The following is a 20,275-nucleotide window of genomic DNA, read 5'->3' on the forward strand; positions in this document are numbered from 1 at the left end:
TGTATTGTCATAACATGTCTTCCAAGGGTACATAAACCCATGGCAACCTCTCATTTGTTAAGCTCCATTTTAAATTATATATAGATGATCTTTCCTTACCACATGCTAACACAGAGCCCTGACAGTCAGGAAAGTCCTGCAATGATGAGGCTTACTGTTCATCTCATTACTGTACAACCAATTTGATGCTCCTATGGACACTTTGAAAGGACCGTCAAAAGAAAACAAAAACCTTGGCAGATCAGCCATATTAAAGTGAAAGGTACACTTAAAGCCAAGAAATACTTGCATTTGTAAATACTTACATTTCATGTCCCTCACAGCCCAGTGCAAAACACCAGTGAAGTACTTTTTAAAATAAGGTCTCTCTTGCAATGTATGAACGAACCATGGCAACCAACTCCTATATCACATAGAGTGAGTTCACGAGCAAAGAGCAAGGAAATATATCCACAAGTTACCCTTGCATTCCCTCTCTCCCCATACCTCCTCCACCCAAGTCGTACCAGCATCCAAGTTGTCTTGTTGAGTCTGATTTTCTGCACTCTTTCTCACCGAGGACACAGCTAACAATGGCCTATTTCCTTTATCATCATTATTTTTTTGCATATCCTTCATTATTTGTTCTTTATCTCACTACATCACCATCTATATCTCTTGTTTCCCTTTCCCCTGACTCTCAGTCTGAAGAAGTGTCTTGACCCGAAACATCACCTATTCCTTTTCTCCAGAGATGCTGACTAACCCGTTGAATTCCTCCAGCTTTTTGTGTCTATCCACATTTCACCCTCATTTCACTCACCTTTTGGGAAAGTAGGGGAGTGAAAAATTACCCTGGTGTCAGTTTGTGTAACCAGAATAGTCCAAGTGCACTTTTTTTATACACCACTACTGTATGTGGAAAATGTTGTTAATCGTCTCTCAACTCCCATTGCTCACAGTTACGTAGACAGTCCACTTAAAGATAAAATAATTGAAGATAGTTGAGCATTTGTTCTTAATGCCTTTGATATCATTCAATTAATTCATGGCAAATATTTAACCTCAGCGCCACTTCCTTACACTTAACCTCATATCTCTAGCTTCTCTTTAATGGCCTGTGATTACATTAGGCGGAGAAGAAAGTAGACTGCCACAGTTCTCCTGTTATCTCGACATTCTTTCACTGCTTTATTGAGGTGGTTTATGATCTTTTCCATTCACCCTCAACTTTATCATTCTCGTGTTTCACAGGAATTAGTGTAAAGTGGAAATTAGGCCATAGATACACTCTCTGTGATATTGATCCTTACACTCAGTTTTTAGCAGCTTGACCGTGGAGCACAAATGTTTCCAGGTACAGCACCTCAAATGTTACACCCCCGCGGTATGAACATTGACTTCTCTAACTTCAAATAGCCCTTGCTTTCTCTCTCTCTCCATCCGTCCCCCTTACCCGTTTTCCTACCAGTCTCTTACTGGCTCTGACTACATTCTATCTCTGTCCCGCCCACTCCCCTGACACCAGTCTGAAGGGTCTCGACCCGAAACGTCACCAATTCCTTCTTTCCAGAGATGCTGCCTGTCTGAGTTACTTCCGCAATTTGTGTCCACAAATGTTTCCAGTTTCTTCTGTTCTACCCTTCCACTCTGTTTAAACTATCATCATTTAGCTGTCTTTATTGGCACTAACAGAGTTTCAGTCACAAGTGTTAACTCTTGGATAATTCATTAAACCAAAGACCCCAACGACCATATGTGTGCCCTTTAACCAACTTCTCCATTATAGATTATTTTGTGATCATAATGTTACTTCTGGAACAAGTTAGCTACGGTGTTTCTGATATCATAAGAGTGATTAAGTTTCAAACATACATTGGCTGTAAAACTCCTTGAAATATTTTTGAGGGATAAATTACACTACATTATTTTTAAAGAAAATAAGTAATTTTAGTGTTACTTCTTTATCATTATGTTTCAAGATCATTGAGATTGTTATGGAGTAACAAATATGCACGTGAATTGTTTTATTTCGAGTGATTACATTTTGTTGCACAACAGGAATTGGTACTTCTGTGTGCAGTTAAAAGTGAGCAATTGGTTATATTTGAAACATTCTTGGATGTAGTTGCAGAGTCTCGGGAAACCGACTTCTTGAATGGGCTGGATGGGAAAGGATCCTATTCTGTGCAAGGCTGGAATCTCATGAGACAACAGTTTGTGGCATTGTTCTGGAAGCGACTGATTTATGCCAAGCGTAGCAGGAAAGGAATCTTTGCTCAGGTAAGCCTGCTTCCTGTTAGAATTGATGGAACGGGGTGTGTAGACCGCTGTCAAAGGTTTCAAAGGTCTTTTATTGTCACGTGTACCAAATAAGAAAAAGTGATATACAAATTAAAATACAGCCATACTAAAAAAGCAACAAGACACGCAACTACATAAAAGTTAACATAAACATCCACCACAACGGATTCCCCACATTCCTCACTATGATGGAAGGCAGGCAATAAAGTCTAATCTTCTTCCCTCACTTCCCCCAAGCTTCCACATCGAGGCGATCAAAGCCCCCGTGGCTTGGAGTTCCTGATGTCTGTCTCCAACCAGTTCGAGAGCTCCACGATGTTAGAGTCCACAGGCTCCAGCGGTAGAGCTCAGAGGTTGATCCTTGGCAATGGGGCCACAAGCTCACTACGACTACTAGTAAAAAAACGACTAATCTTTGTCTGACAATACCATAAAGATGCATTTGTCTAAAACAAAACACATCATCTACTAAACACAATCACCCCCCGATCGCAAATCCCTCTTCTTGGAGATCCTCTGCTGTTGTAGCAACTGGAAACTGCTTATTTTCCAATAAGCTATCTTTAGAGTACAGTTGTGACCATAATGTTAGTCAAATATTTGCATTGTTAGTCTGGTGTTAAAGCAAAGAAGGTCAATTAACTCAGAGGAGAAACAGGGAACTGCAGATTTGATTACAAAAAAAAGACACGAATTTCTCGAGTAACTCATTGGGCCAGGTAGCATATCTGAAAAACATGGATAGATGACGTTTTGGGTCAGGACCCTTCATCAGACTGATTGTGATCAAGTGTGGGAGAGAGGAAAACTAGAAGAGAGGAGGGTAATGACAAAGCCTGGCAAGTGAGAGGTAGATACAAGTCAGTGGGCGTTGATAGGCAGATGGGTGGGGAAAAGCAGAGGTGAAAAGAAAAAAGGTGTGAAATAAGGCCAGAAGGAGTGTGAATTGTGAAGCCAGAGGAAGGAATATAGATGGAAGAGGAGAGGGCAGAAATGGGTGTGCATCCTGGTAGGGCACAAGTGGGGGGGTGAGGGGGGGAGAGTTATTGATGGACTGAGCATATGTGTTCGACAAAACAGTTGCCGAGTCTATGCTTGGTTTTGAAGATGTAAAGGAGGCTACGTCAGGAACGGTGTGTACAGTCGAGGAGGTTAGACGAGTTGTCTCTCTGTCTTGTTTAAAGACAATAGGTTATGTTAAGGAACATCAAATTTTAAATGAGAGGATGGGACAAATCTCATGTAAACTGCGTGCAGTAATGCTTTGGAATATCAAATGGACCAGTCTGATTTTTGCATAAAAGAAGAAATTTGTTGTTTTCTAGATTGTGCTTCCAGCTGTCTTTGTGTGCATTGCGCTGGTGTTCAGCCTGATCGTGCCTCCATTCGGTAAATATCCCAGCCTGGAGCTGCATCCCTGGATGTACGGAGAGCAGTACACATTCATTAGGTACGTCTTCAAATGCACACACCGGTTACAATGGGCTGAGTGCATTCCTGTTAAACCAAGGCCATTTGTTCAATGGATCTCAGAAAGAATCACTGCTGCTCAATTTGGAAAATGATTTCCAAGCTATTTAGGATGAGCAATAACAACAGACAAAACAACAGTTGTGAAGAGCTGAGATTTAAATGTTCTGACTATGGCTCCAGAGTTGGTTGTCATGAATTTCAACCAACCTGATATCTGCACAACTGTCATGAATTTCTGTTTTATGAAATTGCACACTGCTGCTTTATAACATTGGAACTGCAGGGGAGCTAGTTGCTTTGAGTCAAGCTCCTGCCAAATTAATAATGGTGGTTCCACATAATCCGGGTTCTTATATCAAAGGATGGATAATGGATCCCTAAAGTCATTGGCAGCATGGATTATGAAGAGGATTTGGGGAAGCTCTAGGAGGATGCCAAATTAAGGAGTGAGGATGTGGCAAGTGGAATAGAACGTGGAAATAAAATGTATCTGAGACCTGTTGTAGGGTTGACAATAATAAAACAGTGTTCAATAACCATGTTAGAATATTTTCCTAAGCACTCCATAAAGGAGCAAAGCAGCTATTCATACATATCTGGCATGCAAGTTGCATCTGGTTGAGCATTGAAAGTGTCCATTTTGTTTGAATTATTGAAGCTCTTGTGTTATGTTTGGCTCTAATGGGAAATAGTTACACATCTAAATTTATAATAGGCCCTGTAAAACAGCGATGGACTGAGACGGTGCAGAAAATTATGGTTTCGCTGAGTGAAGATAGTAAGCGCATATAATTTGAATCCTTAGATGTGGATGCCAATTATCTTTCTGCCAACTAGGTTACCCCCTCCATGGTCAGACATACCACTGACTAAGAACCTTCAGTTCATAATATAAGAACCATTGAGGTATACAGCACAGATGGAGACCAGATGCTGCAAAGTTACTCCAAATGTACCTAATCAACTGAATAAAAATTATCCCGCTGCTAGAGTAGGATTGGAGCGTACGTCTCCAGATCACTAATCCGCTGGAGTTTACCACTGGATGAATGAGATTTGAACGTCCGCTTTGATCTGCAGTTAACTGGCCTTCCAGTGAGTTAGAGTGTTAGGAAAGCTAACTCAGCCAGAAGATAAGAAAGAACAGTCAACAAAAAAACAGGTGAAGAAACATACAACAATAACTGTATGATTGATATTTGCCAAATGATTGTGCAGGAAAGGGTGAGGTTGATTTTATTGTTTGTGCAGATCTTATTGCTTGCGTAGCTTACCTTGAGATCACTGATCTTCCTGTTTATCTTCTTTGCAGTAATGATGCCCCTGGAGATGCGAGTATAGCAAAACTGATGGATTCTCTTGTTAATAAACCAGGATTTGGGACGCGGTGCATGAGAGGAGACCCTATTCTGTGAGTACATTGCTGATGCTGCGATATGCATATCTTATAAAGCACACATTGGATTTTGTGTGGAAAGAGGATCTAATCCTAGACATATTAATACCTGAACCCGTGTAGATTTAGTTCTGACTCAATTACTGAAAGTCATATCAATTAGCCATTCCCAATGCAAATTGATTTAAGCATAACTTACTTTAGACAACTCCCACCCTCCCTCCCCCCACCCCCCAACCTCAGTATGTTGCCAGGAGTGATGGTGGAAGCAAATGTGATAGTTGTGTTTGAGGGTTTTAGATAGGCAGATAAATGTGGAAGGAATGGAGGGATATGGATCACATGCAGGCAGAGGAGATTAGATTAACTTGACATTATGTTCGGCACAGACACAGCGGGCCAAGAGGCTGGTTCCTGTGCTGTACTGTTCTATGTTCAATGTTCCTCTCGTGCAGCACGATGCAGTTCCCAGAATGTGTATTAATCACTGTCCCAAAATTACCCCGTAAATCCCTCCAACTTTATCCCAAGTTGGGAAGAACAAATCCAAGTGATTCTCTTACATCATATTTATCCTCAATTTATATCCATCTCCATGGAAACTGGCCTTCGGGCATAATTTTGCTCAAACCAATCAGTTTGATGAAGGTAGAGCTGATGTTCTTACTCTGAATCCTGATCCACATTGTGACTTCCCAATAAAAATATATAACAGGGACTGAGCAGATTGCTAATCTCTCTGCAAGAAAAGTGGCATCTGAGACTTGATCTGATGCAGTTCTGTGAAATTAGAACATAGTCATAGAGAAGGTCCTGCCTGTAGGTAATCTAAAATATGGGAGAAAAAGCGTAAGACTATCATTGATAAGTCAGCAGAAAAGTGAGAGCATGCAACTTTGTGCCAAAAGAGATGAGACAAAAGCACCAATGCATGTATTGGAAGGTAAACTGATATGTGAGAGAAAAATGAAGGATATATTGAAATGAAGTCATTGTGGAAGAGAATCACATGAAGAATCAACCCGAATGGCCTGTTTTTGTGCTCTCCAACCACAAATGGCACATCTGAGTATTTATTCAATGAATGGTCTCCTGTCCTTTGGATCATATGAATAGCAGTGGATTGTGTTGATTAATGGGCTGCTCATTGCCTTTTTGCCTGTGTTGTCAACTGCACCATGATGCTTCTCTACTAAACCCAGGCTGTGTAATTATAACTAAACTGTCTGACCAAATGCTGGGAGATGTCAAGATAAATAGTTGTTTGTCTTGTTTATTGCTTGTCTCAGGGATGTTCCATGTAAGCCCACAAATGAGGAATGGATTACACCACCTGTATCAGATTCCGTAATGGACATCTTCCTCAAAGGGAACTGGACAATGGAAAACCCTTCACCTTCATGCCAATGTAGTGATAATGATGTGAAGACGATGCTTCCATCATGTCCTCCAGCAGCTGGTGGGCTCCCTCCTCCTCAGGTTTGGAAACTGTTATTTTTGATAAAGCTAACCTAGTTTAAGAGTGCTAAGAACCAGGGGCCACAGTCTCAGAATAAAGGGGAGGTCATTTAAGACTGAGGTGAGAAAAAAAAAATTCACCCAGAGAGTTGTGAATTTATGGAATTCTCTGCCATAGAGGGCAGTGGATGCCAAGTCACTGGATGGATTTAAGAGAGAGTTAGATAGAGCTCTAGGGGCTAGTGAAGTCAAGGCATATGGGGAGAAGGCAGGCATAGGTTATTGATAGGGGACGATCAGCCATGATCAAAATAAATGGCGGTGCTGGCTCGATGGGCCAAATGCCCTCCTCCTGCATCTATGTTTCTATGTTTCTAATTGACTTCATGACTATTTGGTCATTCAGCTTCAGTTAGATCTTGAGTATAGTTTGGATTAATGAGTTTTTTGGCAAATTAAGAGCCATCACCAAGAAGGTGAATTGTGTTTGAATTGGGTGTGCATTATAATATTATTAATCATGCTCTGAATACCTGAAGATGGGCCCTGACCTGAAACACAGCTGTCCATTTCCCTCCACCGATGCTGCCAGGCCAGTTGAGTTCCTGTAACACTTTGTTTTTTGCTCAGAATACCTTTCTTTTGAGGGTAAAATATTAATAGAAAATGAAAAATATAGACACAAGGAACTGCAGATGTTCGTTTGCAAAAAGGACGCAAGATGGTGGGTAACTCAACAGATCAGGCAGCATCTCTAGAGAACATGGATAGGCAATGTTTCATGTCGGGACCTTTCATCAGACTTCTCCAATGATGCTTCTTGACTGTTACTCCAGCCATTTATGTCCTTTTTAGAGAAATATATATTTTGGTTAGAAATATAGCTTTTTTGTCCACCATTAATAATATGATATTTCTGCCTATGATTTGTACCATAGGGTGCACTGCTTAAATTGATGGATATAATTAGTTTAATTTTATGTCAAACTGTTCATTCTTGTGCATATTGCAAATGCTTAGGTTTCTGCAGCATTAAACCTCCGCAAATCCAGCCATAAACCCCACTTCCGGAAAGTTAAGGGGCTGTCCCACTTTCACAACCTAATTCACGACCTCTGCCGAGTTTGCCCTTGACTCGTACTCGCAGCATGGTCATCACAAGGTCGTAGGTAGGTCATAGCAGGCCGTGATGCTAGTCGTAGGCACTCATGGTATCAAGTAGGTCAGGGTGTTTTTCTAGCATGATGAAAAATGTCCACAAGTAAAAAAGGTCATGAATTAGGTCGTGAAAGTGAGACAGGCCCTTTAAGCTATTTTCAGCTCTATCTTAAAATGCGTGCTTTACTTATGTAGATTATTGGAAGTAAATATGACAGCAACGTGCCTACAATGAACTGTTTTGCAATCACTGAGACGATTAACATTCTTTATTCCTTTCCCATCCTTCTAGATTAAATTGAACTCTACGGACATCCTTCAGAACGTGTCAGGCAGAAATGTGTCAGACTACCTGGTGAAAACATATGCACAGATCATTGGTAGAAGGTAAGGTGAAAATCTTTTTCAAATCATGTTGTTGATGCACAGTGAGAAAAGGGTTGCACCAGATATAACATAATTGGTCACAAGTTCACGCTATAGTAGAATTAGACCTTTCAACCAATCGAATCCACTCCACCATTCAATCATGGATCTCTGCCTCCTGAAGCCATTTTCTTGCCATCTCCCCATAATCCTTGACACCTGCTCTAATCAAGAATTTGTCTATCTTTGCCTTAAAAATATCCACTGACTTGGCCTTCACAGCCCGCCATGGCAATGAGCTCCACAGATTAACTACACTCTGACTAAAGATATTCCTCGCCACCTCCTTTGTAAAAGAGCGTCCTTTAATTCTGAGTCCTAGACTCTCCCGCCAGTGGAAACATCCTTTCCACATCCACTCTATGCCTTTTATTAATAAGGTTCCCCCCCCACTCAACCTTCTAAACTTCAGCGAGTAGAGGCCCAGTGCTGTCAAACGCAAAAATGTTGAAGTTGTAGTATTCACATTTAATTAATATTTGGCTTGGTGCCTTTAGTTTAGTTTAGAGATGTCTTTAGAGCTGTTTGTTTAGTTGAGAGATGACAGAGATATAGTTTAGAGCCTTTGAGTGTCTTAATCCCATTTTTGTTTTGTATTTACAGTTTGAAGAACAAGTTATGGGTGAATGAGTTCAGGTAGGTCTGCATCTAATTGCTATACCTTATGGGCTTGTCCCACTTAGGCGACTTTTTAGGCGACTGCAGTAGACTATGCGGTCGCCACATGTTCGCGGGTGGTTGCTGGGCAGTCGCCTTCATGGTCGTGAGGTGTTCCTGCATTCTGGGAACTAGTCGTGGCCTCATTATGGTCGCCGTGAGTTTTGCAATATGTTGAAAAATTAGCGGCGACCAGAATGAAGCTGCCATGGAGAGTCGCGAGAATTCTCGTGCTTTAGGTGGGTCGCCAGGAGGTCGAAGGTTCTCGTAGGTCGTGGCCGGTGCTGATCGGTGAATTTCATTGGTTCATTGGGGGGGAAAAAAAGTAAGCAGTAGTTTTCAGAACCAATGATAACCAACCGGTAATGTTAAATGTCTGCCGAACTTCACAGCCATGTATCTCTGGCTTATTAAAAGTTGCCTCCACTCCTTCTCCAACCCCCGTCTACTCATCTCTTTGAAAGGACTTACGTGACCCTTCCTGTACACTGTGCTTTCACCATGTTAATTACAGCGCCCACCTTCTTTTCATCGCGGTGTGTGTCTGTATCACATTGGCTTTGCACCGTATGAATTTCACTCAGACAGCGCTCCACCCGTTTGACCTGTCCCCCGCCCGCATAACTGGCTGGTAAAGGAAGCAATGTGTGTGTGTTCCACTCTGACAGTCGCAATTCCAGTCGCCAGAAAAATCGCCTAAGTGGGACAGGCCCATTAATTGATATTATTTTAAAATCTTTAAAAATAGAGCAGGAGATATAAAGCAGATTGTACTTATAAGGGAGATAAATATAGTTAAAAAAAAAGTTAAATCTATCCAATAATAATAACTGGACTGAAAGAATATATTAATTGACTGGTGTGGTTCACTACCAATACAGTTATCCCAGGTGGTGCCTTTTTAACACTCATTCTCACATTTCAATTTACTACTTCATATTATCTTTCAGTCCGTGGCCTCAATTTTCCTGACAGAATGTTGCACATTTACTCTAAAGTTGGAGCATCCACGGCCCCAAGGGTATAACATTCTAAAGTTTCATAGACTTGGAGCAAATAATTGGCCCTGTATTTCTCAATCGCCGTTCCCTTACGTGCAACATAGCTTTCAGATTTAGAATCACCAGCCCAAAGAAAATTTGTCTCAGCTTTTACCCCCTCTATTATATGCTCACACTCTTGGGTGGCTCAAAGAGGACACTTTTTCTTCTCAATCAGGTCAGTGTTGAACATGGAAGATCTTACAGTTTGTGTGTGTGTGTGGAGTGATTCCGCACAGAGCATTATCTGAATATATTTAGTTTAGCTGAGAGATACAGCATGGAAACAGACCCTTCTGCCCACTAGCGATCACTGCATATTAACACTCTCCTACACACACCAGGAACAATTTTCACATTTACTAAGCCAATTAACTTACAACCTGTACATCTTTGGAATGTGAGAGGAAACCAAAGATATTTGAGAAAACCCACGCAGGGCACGGGGAGAACGTACAAGCTCCGTACAGACAGTACCCGGAGTCTGGATCAAACCCGGGTCTCCAGCGCTGCAAGCACTGTAATGCAGCAACTCTACTGCAGTGCCACTGTGCCACCTCTAAAATATCAAAATATTTGAGGGCTTGTTGTGACAAAGGAACTTCCACTCAACCAGGCAGAGAAGCAACTAATGATATGTACTTGTTTCCTAGGTATGGCGGGTTTTCACTAGGAGGAGAGAGCTCTCCATTGCTGGGTTCACGTGAAGAGATTACACAAGCCATACTTCACTTAAAGCAAGCACTTGATTTACCGCAGGTTAGTATTGGATATTTTGCAGTCAAACCCTCTGTGACATTATTAGCCATAGTGAAAAAAACAAAACTGTTTTGCCAACAGAAACACAGTTTCTACAGTGTATACTGAATTATGAGTTGAGTTACTGCTGCTCCTAAGCCTTGCTGGAATGCCCCTTTGTTCCCTGCAGCTTGTTCCCAGCACTTGTGCCATGGGTGCTTTAGGCAGGTATGCAGACCAATGATAATGGACCTTCAAGTTGGATAATCAACATTTATTTCAATCTCTACGAATGTGTAGGAAGGAACTGCAGATGCTGGTTTAAACTGAAGATAGACACAAAATGCTGCAGTAACTCAGTGGGATGGGCAGCATCTCTGGAGCGTATGAATGGGTGATTTTTCGGGTCGAGACCTTTCTTCAGACTGAGTCCATTCCTTCTCCCCAGTGATGCTGCCTGTCCTGCTGAGTTACTCCAGCGTTTTGTGTCAACCTTTATTTCAATCTCCTTGAGGGAAATTAATCCTCCCTCTTCCCATGTTTATGGTACTGACAGTTAGTGCTGTGATAATCAATGCTGCAGCCACAATATCATGGACCAATTACAATTACTTTCTTTGTTTTCTCAATGTTAAGACTGCTGATGAGGCCAGGAGTTGGTCCCTGGCTGCCCAGATGCAATATAATAATAAAAAGCACATGCGCTGCTGTTTTAATAATCAGAATGCAAAAGCAAGAACGCGAAGGAAACATTTTAGAACAATATTGAACTGACAGCAATTGGGGAATTGCAGTTGAGAGGGCTTTGGTTCAATGAGTCCTGATGTAGGTTCTCAACCCGATATGTTGACAACTCCTTTCCCTCCATAAATGCTGCTTGACCCACTGAAATCTTCCAGTGGTTTTTTTTTTTTTTTTATTTGCTCCAGATTACAGCATCTGCAGTCATTTATGTTTCCATGGTTCAATATCTTCTCTGGTTAGAATGATATTCTTGTGATCTGATTAAACCAGTAACTGCAATGATGAAGGGAAGGGAGTTTAAACAAACTGTTCTGTTTCCAGCTAAAATACGAAGCGATGTATATATTGTGCACAAAGGACATGTTACCAAGGAAGAATTTCTAAACTTTCATAGATCACTTTTGGAGATAGTCTGTACAATCTTTGAGATTGTGCACTAATCAAACTTGGCGATTCAGTTTCATAATATCATACCAATCTCTCGAATGCAAATCATGTAATGCCCTCCAATCCATTGTTTATTTCCTTGTTGTACCACTGGCATGCTCTTTTACTGGGGGAAGGTGAGTGGCTATTTATTTCTGCATCCCACTGATAAGCAACCTCACCTGGAGATATTAACAGGATTGAGACCTGCTAAAGCTTATGCTTTTTGTCTACAGGGCAGTGCTTCAGAACGATTTATGAGTCAGCTCCCCAAGTTTATGTCTGGACTAGACACAAAAGACAACGTGAAGGTAAGACGTCACCTCTTGAATCCAGCTGTTCTTCCAGTCAATCATTTAAAAGCCTGTGTCCTCCAAAACACATTTGGAGTTTAGAAACAGAACAAAGCTGAAATTTAGAGAAATAATAACATTTGTCCATAATGTTAAGTTAGTACTGTCATTCAATGTGATCATGGCTGATCATCTAAAATCAGTACCCCATTCCTGCATTCTCCCCATATCCCTTGATTCTGTTGGCCTTTAGAGCTATCTCTAACTCTCTCTTGAATACATCCAGTGATTTGGCCTCCACTGACTTCTGTGGCAGAGAATTCCACACATTCACAACTCTGGGTGAAAATGTTTTTCCACATCTCAGTCCTAAATGGCCTACCCCTTATTCTTAAACTGTGACCCCCTTCTTCTGGGGATTTTTTTCCTGCATCTAGCCTGTCCAATCCCTTAAGAATTTTATATGTTTCTATAAGATATCCCCTCATCCTTCTAAATTCCAGTGAGTATAAGCCCATTCTTTCATCATACAGTATGTCGGTCCCGGGATTTAACCTGGTGAACCTACGCTTCACTCTCTCAAGAGCAAGAATGCCCTTCCTCAAATTATGAGACCAAAACTGCACACAATACTCCAGGTGTGGTCTAACCTAGGTCCTGTACAATTGCAGTTGGACCTCTTTGCTCCTATACTCAAATCCGCTCACTATGAAGGCCAACATGCCATTTGCTTTCTTCACTGCCTGTTGTACCTGTATGCTTACTTTTAGTGACTGATGTGCATGGATTACAGGGCTTATTTTGCATTTTGCCACCTGTATCAGCATTACTAGGGCAAAGCAAAGATTTCTTCTACTCTGTTTGAGTAATCCAACCAGAACTACTGAGTTTGTGGGATTGCCCAAATCCCGATCCAGTTCAAGAAGAAATGTCCCATTGCCTTTTTAGGTTGAGAGTTTGGATTGAGTGGATAGAATGATATTTTCTTCGGAGGCAAGGTGATTCATAACCACAATGGGGGAAAAAAGGATGATTATTTCAGTCTAGATTGCACTGTCCAAAATTAGTGGTGGAAGCCGTTTCATCAGTAACTTGTATTACTTTTGTTTTACCAAATTACTGCAAAATGCCTTAATGCTCATGTAAATGTGATGTGCTTATAATTTCTGAAAATAAATTAGAGAAAAACCTGTTGGGAACCGCAGAACTGAAGATGTGATCTAAACATTAGAGTCGAATCGTTGAGGTGTGAAGTTAGGAATCTCATCGACAGAGAAGTAGAGAATGCAAACATACATCTCTCTTCAATTGATGGCAGCTGATGCTGCGTCTGTTATTAACTTTAGACTTTGCTGGCTCATGCTATTGAGTGAGGAGGAGGGTTGAGGAAGAATGGTCATAGTGATGGCAGAGGTGGCGATATGTCACATCACACACAAATCTGTCATGATCTTTTGGAACAGCAGAACAGACATAAGCGATGGATGGTCTAATTGTGGTGACCTCCAAGTAGTCTACTGCCAGTCATCACTAGGTTCAGAGTTATCGATAGCAACACTGAAGATAGACACAAAATGCTGGCGTGACTCAGCGGGACAGGCAGCATCTCTGGATAGGAGGAATGGGTGACGTTTCAGGTCATGATCCTTCTTTGGATCTCGACCTGAAACCATAGATAGGCAGTCTAATAACCGATTAAACTGGAACCAATCTAGAACTGGAACTGGCTACATAAGAAGAGAAAAGAAAATGGGTAATGAGGCAAAATACTTGATAAATCAAAGTGCAAGAAAATTGGGGCAGGTTAAATAAAACTTGCTAGGCACTTGCAATGTACAGCCCTACCTCTGTCACACTCCCCTCTCCCTACCACATCATTCATCCTTGTGTTCACCATGCTGCAGAGATAATGTTTTAAATTGTTTATTTGGCTTTGCCCTTCAGATCTGGTTTAATAACAAAGGCTGGCACGCCATAGGAGCGTTCCTGAACATCATGAACAATGCCATACTGCGCACTAATTTACCAGAAGGAGAAGATCCAAGTATGTATGGAATCACTGCCATCAACCACCCACTCAATCTGACCAAGGAACAGATCTCTGAGGCTGCCCTGTAAGTATCTGCTTCACTTTGAACCGCCTCAAGATAAATTAAATCATTCTCGCTTAAGACCAAAATCATGCTTAATAAATATTGCATGGATTTTTTTAATTTATTTTTTTAGTCAATTTTAATATCTGCCCTGGATTACCCTCAGCAGAAACTTGAAGAAAAAGACTGTCGGTACAAGACATATTTTAATCTGTTCATGGAATATGCAGTAAAAGTCAAATGCTTTCAATGGTAGAAATCTGAAATAAAACTGTAAATACTTAGCAAATCAATCAGCATTAATGGAGCGAGGGACAGATTTATGATCAATGGCTTACATCAGAATAGCTGTGATGAAAAATCACTGAACTGAAATATTGACTTTGTTTTTGTTACTACAGATACTGCTTAGCCTGCTGATTATTTCCAACATTTTATTGTGAAGTAGGAATAGTCCAAACTCCTTGTGCTGCCAACGATAGTGATATCTATGTAACAGTGATAGTAAAAGGACAACAAGCTAGTCTGTTTCCCTTCGACCTCTCTGTCGTGACATTCCTTTCGCACTGATCTGTCATAGAGTGATACAGTGTGGAAACAGGCCCTTCGGCTCAAGTGCCCACACTGGCCAACATGTCCCAGCTACACTAGTCCCACCTGCCTGCGCTTGGTCCATATCCCTCCAAACCTGTCCTATCCATGTATCTGTCTAACTATTTCTTAAACATTGGGATAGCCCCAGCCTCAACTACCTCCTCTGTCATCTGAAAATTGAAGTTCATTGGCAGACATTAATCCACAGGATTCTTTTGATTGACCAATAATTATACAAAAATCAGAAGGCAAAAGCAACCAACGAGTTATAGAAATGTGCGTTTGATCGAATTAGCATGGTGTTATATGAGGATAACTCACTTTGCTGATCTGCAGAAAATGTAACAACAATATTTTACCAAGAGAAGAGCCCTTTTAAATGTCATCATAATCAGGGCAGTGTGTTGGCACATAGCATTCGAAAACTGACAGAATAAGAAGAAATATAGATCTAACAATAGCATTAGAGGGGAGGGCCTCAGGCTTTGAATGCTGCTCAATTGTAAGAGGAGATTTGCAGCTATGTTTATAACTCCTTCTCTGGGCTTCACCGGCGTACTATTATAGCCACTCCAACATTTGTTTCATGTTAATACCTATTTGATAGAAAAGCAAAAAAGTTTAGATATTGTAAAAATGGAAGCAGACAACACTGGAAATGCTCAACAGAATAGGCACTATCTACAGCAGTGGTTCTTAACCGTTTTGGCACCAGTACGTGCATATGCAAACAAAATACTGTATGTGGTATGTACCTTTGTTAGGTTCCTAAACATGGGCTCAACAAATTGATATCTTATTTGTGTCCTATTCATGACCCCTGGCAAAGCCCCAAATGACCCCCCATAGGGGGTCACGACCCCCAGGTTTAGAACCGCTGATCTACAGAGGGAAAACCCAATTTGGTGTTTCAGCTTTCATGACTGTATGGCAAATCAAATTCCTTGTATGTTGGAAAACATAATTGGCTAATACATTATGATCTAAACTCTCTTCATTGCCTAACTTTGGATGGTGTGCTTGTTGCAGAATGACTACTTCCGTGGATGTTTTAGTTTCCATCTGCGTGATCTTCGCCATGTCCTTTGTTCCGGCGAGTTTTGTAGTTTTCCTGATTCAGGAGCGCGTCACCAAAGCCAAGCACCTGCAGATCATCAGCGGAGTGAAGCCAGCCATCTACTGGCTAGCCAACTACATGTGGGATATGGTAAGTCAGTAACTTTAATCACCCCTATCGCTCAGAAAAAAAACTCTTACTCAACCATGTGCAGCTTGTTCCAGGGGGAATTGGACAGATATTTGAAAGGAAATATTTGCAAGGCAATGGGAATAAAGGGAATAATACCCCAACTTTCCTTCATTGGTGCTCGACGACTGTGCGGTTTTATTGCAAATTATCATCCCACCTAGGCTTTTCCTACTTGAATAAAGGCCCATGGAAGAGCTGAAAAGGTGGACTTTATAAACATTATAAAGGCAGGTGCACAGACCAAATGGGAGAAATCCACCAGATGTTTGTCAGCCTTTGAGGACAAATGCACAGTTAAATATTTTCTTGATACAGTGTGAAGCCAGCGTATAGTCCTTAATTCACTGACATTTGAAATAGATGAAAACACAGTCCTTGATCTCTTGAGGTAGGAGAGCACTGCTGTATTCTTCATAACTATTGGATGGCTAGGTATTGCGCATGTTACCAAAAGTACTCATGTGTAGCGATGAGTTTTGTGTCCTAGTATTTATCCAAAAGTCCATTGAGGATCAAGAAATATTACTCTCTGGAGGATGCCCAACGAGTGCCACACATTGTGAACAATTTCAATTCATTCTTGACTCTTGATCATCTCCAAAGTGACTTGCTCCTTTAATGATGTCCATGTGTCCAGTTGCTAATGACCCAAACCTCTTCATTCCATTTATCTCCTTTAAATTACTCTCTTAAAGCTAACTCTTTAAGAAATCCTGTATAGCACCTGCAAAACATCCTCTTAGCCTCATCGTCATTTTTTGTTTGATGGCATTCTTTGAATGCACCGCAGGACATTTTGTTTTGTTAATAGCTTTGCATGAATATGCCTGCGATTTGCAGTTCAGTATTATAAAATAAATTGAATGGATGATCATTGGATGCTTATTCGTATTTAATTAAGGCACACATGGTTCAAAGAACTGTTTACAGTGAATGATTTCTATTTAGTCATGTATGGTAGAAATTTCTCCTCTTGCTAAACGCATGATGTAGATCTACTGCCAACCATTTCTGAAACTAAATGAATGTCATTGGATTTCAGATGTGGAGTTCATTGTGGGAATGTTGCTACATCATCCATTTGGGTCAGGCATCTAAGGATGAGCTTCGATTCCATGAGTGATCATGGTTTCATCAAACTGAAACATATTAACACTGAAATTTTAATAGAAAATGTTGCAAACATTCAGTATTTACAGACGGAGAAACAGGGTTGCTGTTTCACTTTGGAGACTCCTCAACGACTGCAATGTTGACTTTGGTTCTCTCTCCACAGACGCTGCCTGGTCTGTTGAGTGTTTACAACATTTTTATTTTTTACTACAGACTTTCAGCATCTGCAGCTTTTGATTTTCTGCACAATATTGCAAGTGAGCTAAGAGTGTAGAATTAGAATCCAAAATATTTTATGTAAGATAAACCTGTCGATGGATGTCTGACTAACAAAATGTTGTGCTTGTGCTTCTTCATAGTGTAACTATGTTGTTCCTGCCATCCTCGTCGTCATCATTTTCATCTGCTTCCAACAAAAATCATACGTTTCCTCCACCAACCTACCCGCGCTGGCTCTGCTTCTCTTGCTATATGGGTAAGTCAGGATGTTGTGGTCTGGAATATTGAGCTTGCATGTGAACGAACAAAATACCAATAGTGCTTCAAAAAGCACACTCATAACTTTCATTCAGATATTCACTTGTTATAGGAAAATCTTGGCTTTGCCGCACTTTTTTAGGAAGGTTTGACCTTGTACTCCCATTATCTCCCACAATGCTCAACATCCTCCACTTATGGCAGAATTCACCAAGGTTGTCACTTCATTGAACATCACTTTTAAACTCTGCACTGACTTCGTTCTCAGGCGGGGAAAAAAAATCATCCAAGGAAATGCCCTGAAAATTCATCCAAAAAAGGAGACAACAGGATGTAAAGGATGGCATCAATTTTCATTCAGCTGTCCCTCTATCTTCTATTGTGTTTAATTGTTTTAAATCTAACCATGTGGAAGAGCAAGCATCGGACCCATCACTCTCTGCTTCAGAAGCAGGAATGACAGCACTCAGCATGCCATCAGAAATGCTAAGATGGAGTAATTTGTTTAGTCTGCACCAACCATCAGTCATCCTATTACACTAATTCTACATTCATTATTTTCTTTATTCTCCCTACATTCTCATCCCAGATTCTACCTCTCATCTATACAGGAGGGGCAATTTACAATGGCTATTTAACATACCAACCCACATGACTAGGAGGTGGGAGGGAATTAGAGCACCCAGGGAAATCCCACACAGTCACAGGGAGAACTTGCAAACCACATGAAGATAGCACCTGAGATCAGGATTACAATCAAGTCTCTGGACCTGTGTGGCAATGGCAATACTATCTGTGCACTATGTCGCCCCGGTTTGTCAGTTCCTTACAAATGTTTATCTCTACTTACAGGTGGTCCATCACACCTTTGATGTACCCAGCGTCCTTTATATTCAGAATCCCCAGCACTGCCTATGTAATTTTAACCAGTGTGAACTTGTTCATCGGGATCAATGGCAGTGTGGCAACTTTTGTCCTTGAGCTGTTCAGCAACAATGTGAGTCATTAAACACTTATTGTTATTAAATGATCAACTTTTCATCACATGGAACAGCATTAAGCTATCCGTAGAATATTAATATTAACTAATATATAAAGAGATGTCCTTAATCATATGATTTGGGAAACTGTCTGTTGACACAATTTAATTATTGTAAAAATGGAATCCTGTTTCAGATTTATCTGTTAGATGAATGAATGAATGCATGATTGAATGAATGATTGAATGAATGAATGAATGAATGAGTTTATTGGCCAAGTATTCACATACAAGGAATTTGCCTTGGTGCTCCACCCACAAGTGACAACATGACATACAGTGACAGTTAGGAATGATACATAAAACATTAAACATTAATAATATAACATTATTGATTAAACATGTGCATTAAATAAAATACCAGAGCAAAAAGAGGCTACGGATTTTTGGTTATTAAGTAGAGCTACTACTCGTGACAGCTTTGACAGTCCGGAGTCACTTTCCAGAGGGAAGTAATTAAAAGAGTTTGTGGCCAGGGTGAGAGGGATCAGAGATGATTTTACCCGCTCACTTCCTGGCCCTTGCAGTGTACAGTTCGTCAATGGAGGGAAGGTTGCAGCCAATAACCTTCTCAGCTGATCGGGCGATTTGCTGCAGGATGGCGTGCTTGGTGGCTGAGCCAAACCAGATCATGATGGAGAAAGTGAGGATAGACTCTATGATGGCCATATAGAATTGAACCATCATTGCCTGTGGCAGATTGTTCTTCCTCAGCTGTCGCAGGAAATACATCCTCTGTTGTGCCTCTTTGACTGTGGAGTCGATGGTAGCCCCCCACTTAAGGTCCTTGAAGATGATTGTACCCAGGAACTTAAAAGACTCCACAGATGTGACTGTGGTGTTGTTGATGGTGAGTGGGGTCAGGGGAGGGGGAGCTCTCCTAAGTCTACTATCAATTCCACTGTCTTAAGAGCATTGAGCTCCAGATTGTTGCGATGTCACCAGGATGCCAGCTGTGTCACTTCCTGTCTGTAGGCAGATTCCTCCCCATCCTGGATCAGTCCAATCAGGGTTGTGTCATCCGCAAACTTGAGAAGCTTGACAGAGGAGTCAGTGGAGGTGCAGTCGTTGGTGTAGAGAGTAGAGGAGAGGGGAGAGTACGCAACCTTGCGGTGCTCTTATGCTGAGCGTTTGTGGGTCAGAGGTGTGCTTTCCCAGCCTCACATGCTGCTTCGTGTCTGTCAGGAATCTGGTGATCCACCGACAAAGGGGTTCAAGCACAGTCAACTCGGAACGTTTGGAGTGTAGTAGCTCTGGCACAATGGTGTTGAATGCAGAGCTAAAATCAACATACAAAATCCTCACATATGATGTATGATTGTGTGCAAAGTACCATTTTCTGATTTGACCCACTGCAATCAGCAAGAGTTATATGCATAATTTACCTTAAGCAATTTGTACATATGATCAATGTGTGATAGTATGATAGTAATAACTGCCAACAACACACATAGTCATATAACATTGGGACAAGATTTTACAAATAATTCAGTAATACTGGAAATGAAAATAAATCATTGTTAGATTATTCTTGTAATAATGCAAACTAAATGCATGATAATATCATTATCATTGGAACAAGTTAGATGCCTGATAATATAAGATTATAGGCATGACA

At 41.0% G+C, this 20,275-nt stretch overlaps 1 protein-coding gene across 1 annotated transcript in view; it reads left to right on the plus strand.

Annotated features, from left to right (window-relative positions):
* Window positions 1-20,275, plus strand: part of LOC129695446 (phospholipid-transporting ATPase ABCA1-like) — a 142,230-nt gene that overhangs the window by 104,053 nt on the left and 17,902 nt on the right. Inside the window, exons 28-39 of the mRNA XM_055632404.1 lie at window positions 2,108-2,262; window positions 3,609-3,733; window positions 5,069-5,167; window positions 6,442-6,631; window positions 8,061-8,155; window positions 8,798-8,830; window positions 10,545-10,650; window positions 12,036-12,110; window positions 14,037-14,206; window positions 15,809-15,986; window positions 17,501-17,616; window positions 18,471-18,615. Of these exons, the coding sequence (XP_055488379.1) occupies window positions 2,108-2,262; window positions 3,609-3,733; window positions 5,069-5,167; window positions 6,442-6,631; window positions 8,061-8,155; window positions 8,798-8,830; window positions 10,545-10,650; window positions 12,036-12,110; window positions 14,037-14,206; window positions 15,809-15,986; window positions 17,501-17,616; window positions 18,471-18,615 (1,487 nt within the window). The remainder of the gene's footprint in view (window positions 1-2,107; window positions 2,263-3,608; window positions 3,734-5,068; window positions 5,168-6,441; window positions 6,632-8,060; window positions 8,156-8,797; window positions 8,831-10,544; window positions 10,651-12,035; window positions 12,111-14,036; window positions 14,207-15,808; window positions 15,987-17,500; window positions 17,617-18,470; window positions 18,616-20,275) is intronic.

Source organism: Leucoraja erinacea, chromosome 3 (genome assembly GCF_028641065.1).
Source record: "Leucoraja erinacea ecotype New England chromosome 3, Leri_hhj_1, whole genome shotgun sequence".
NCBI classification, from domain to species: domain Eukaryota; kingdom Metazoa; phylum Chordata; class Chondrichthyes; order Rajiformes; family Rajidae; genus Leucoraja; species Leucoraja erinaceus.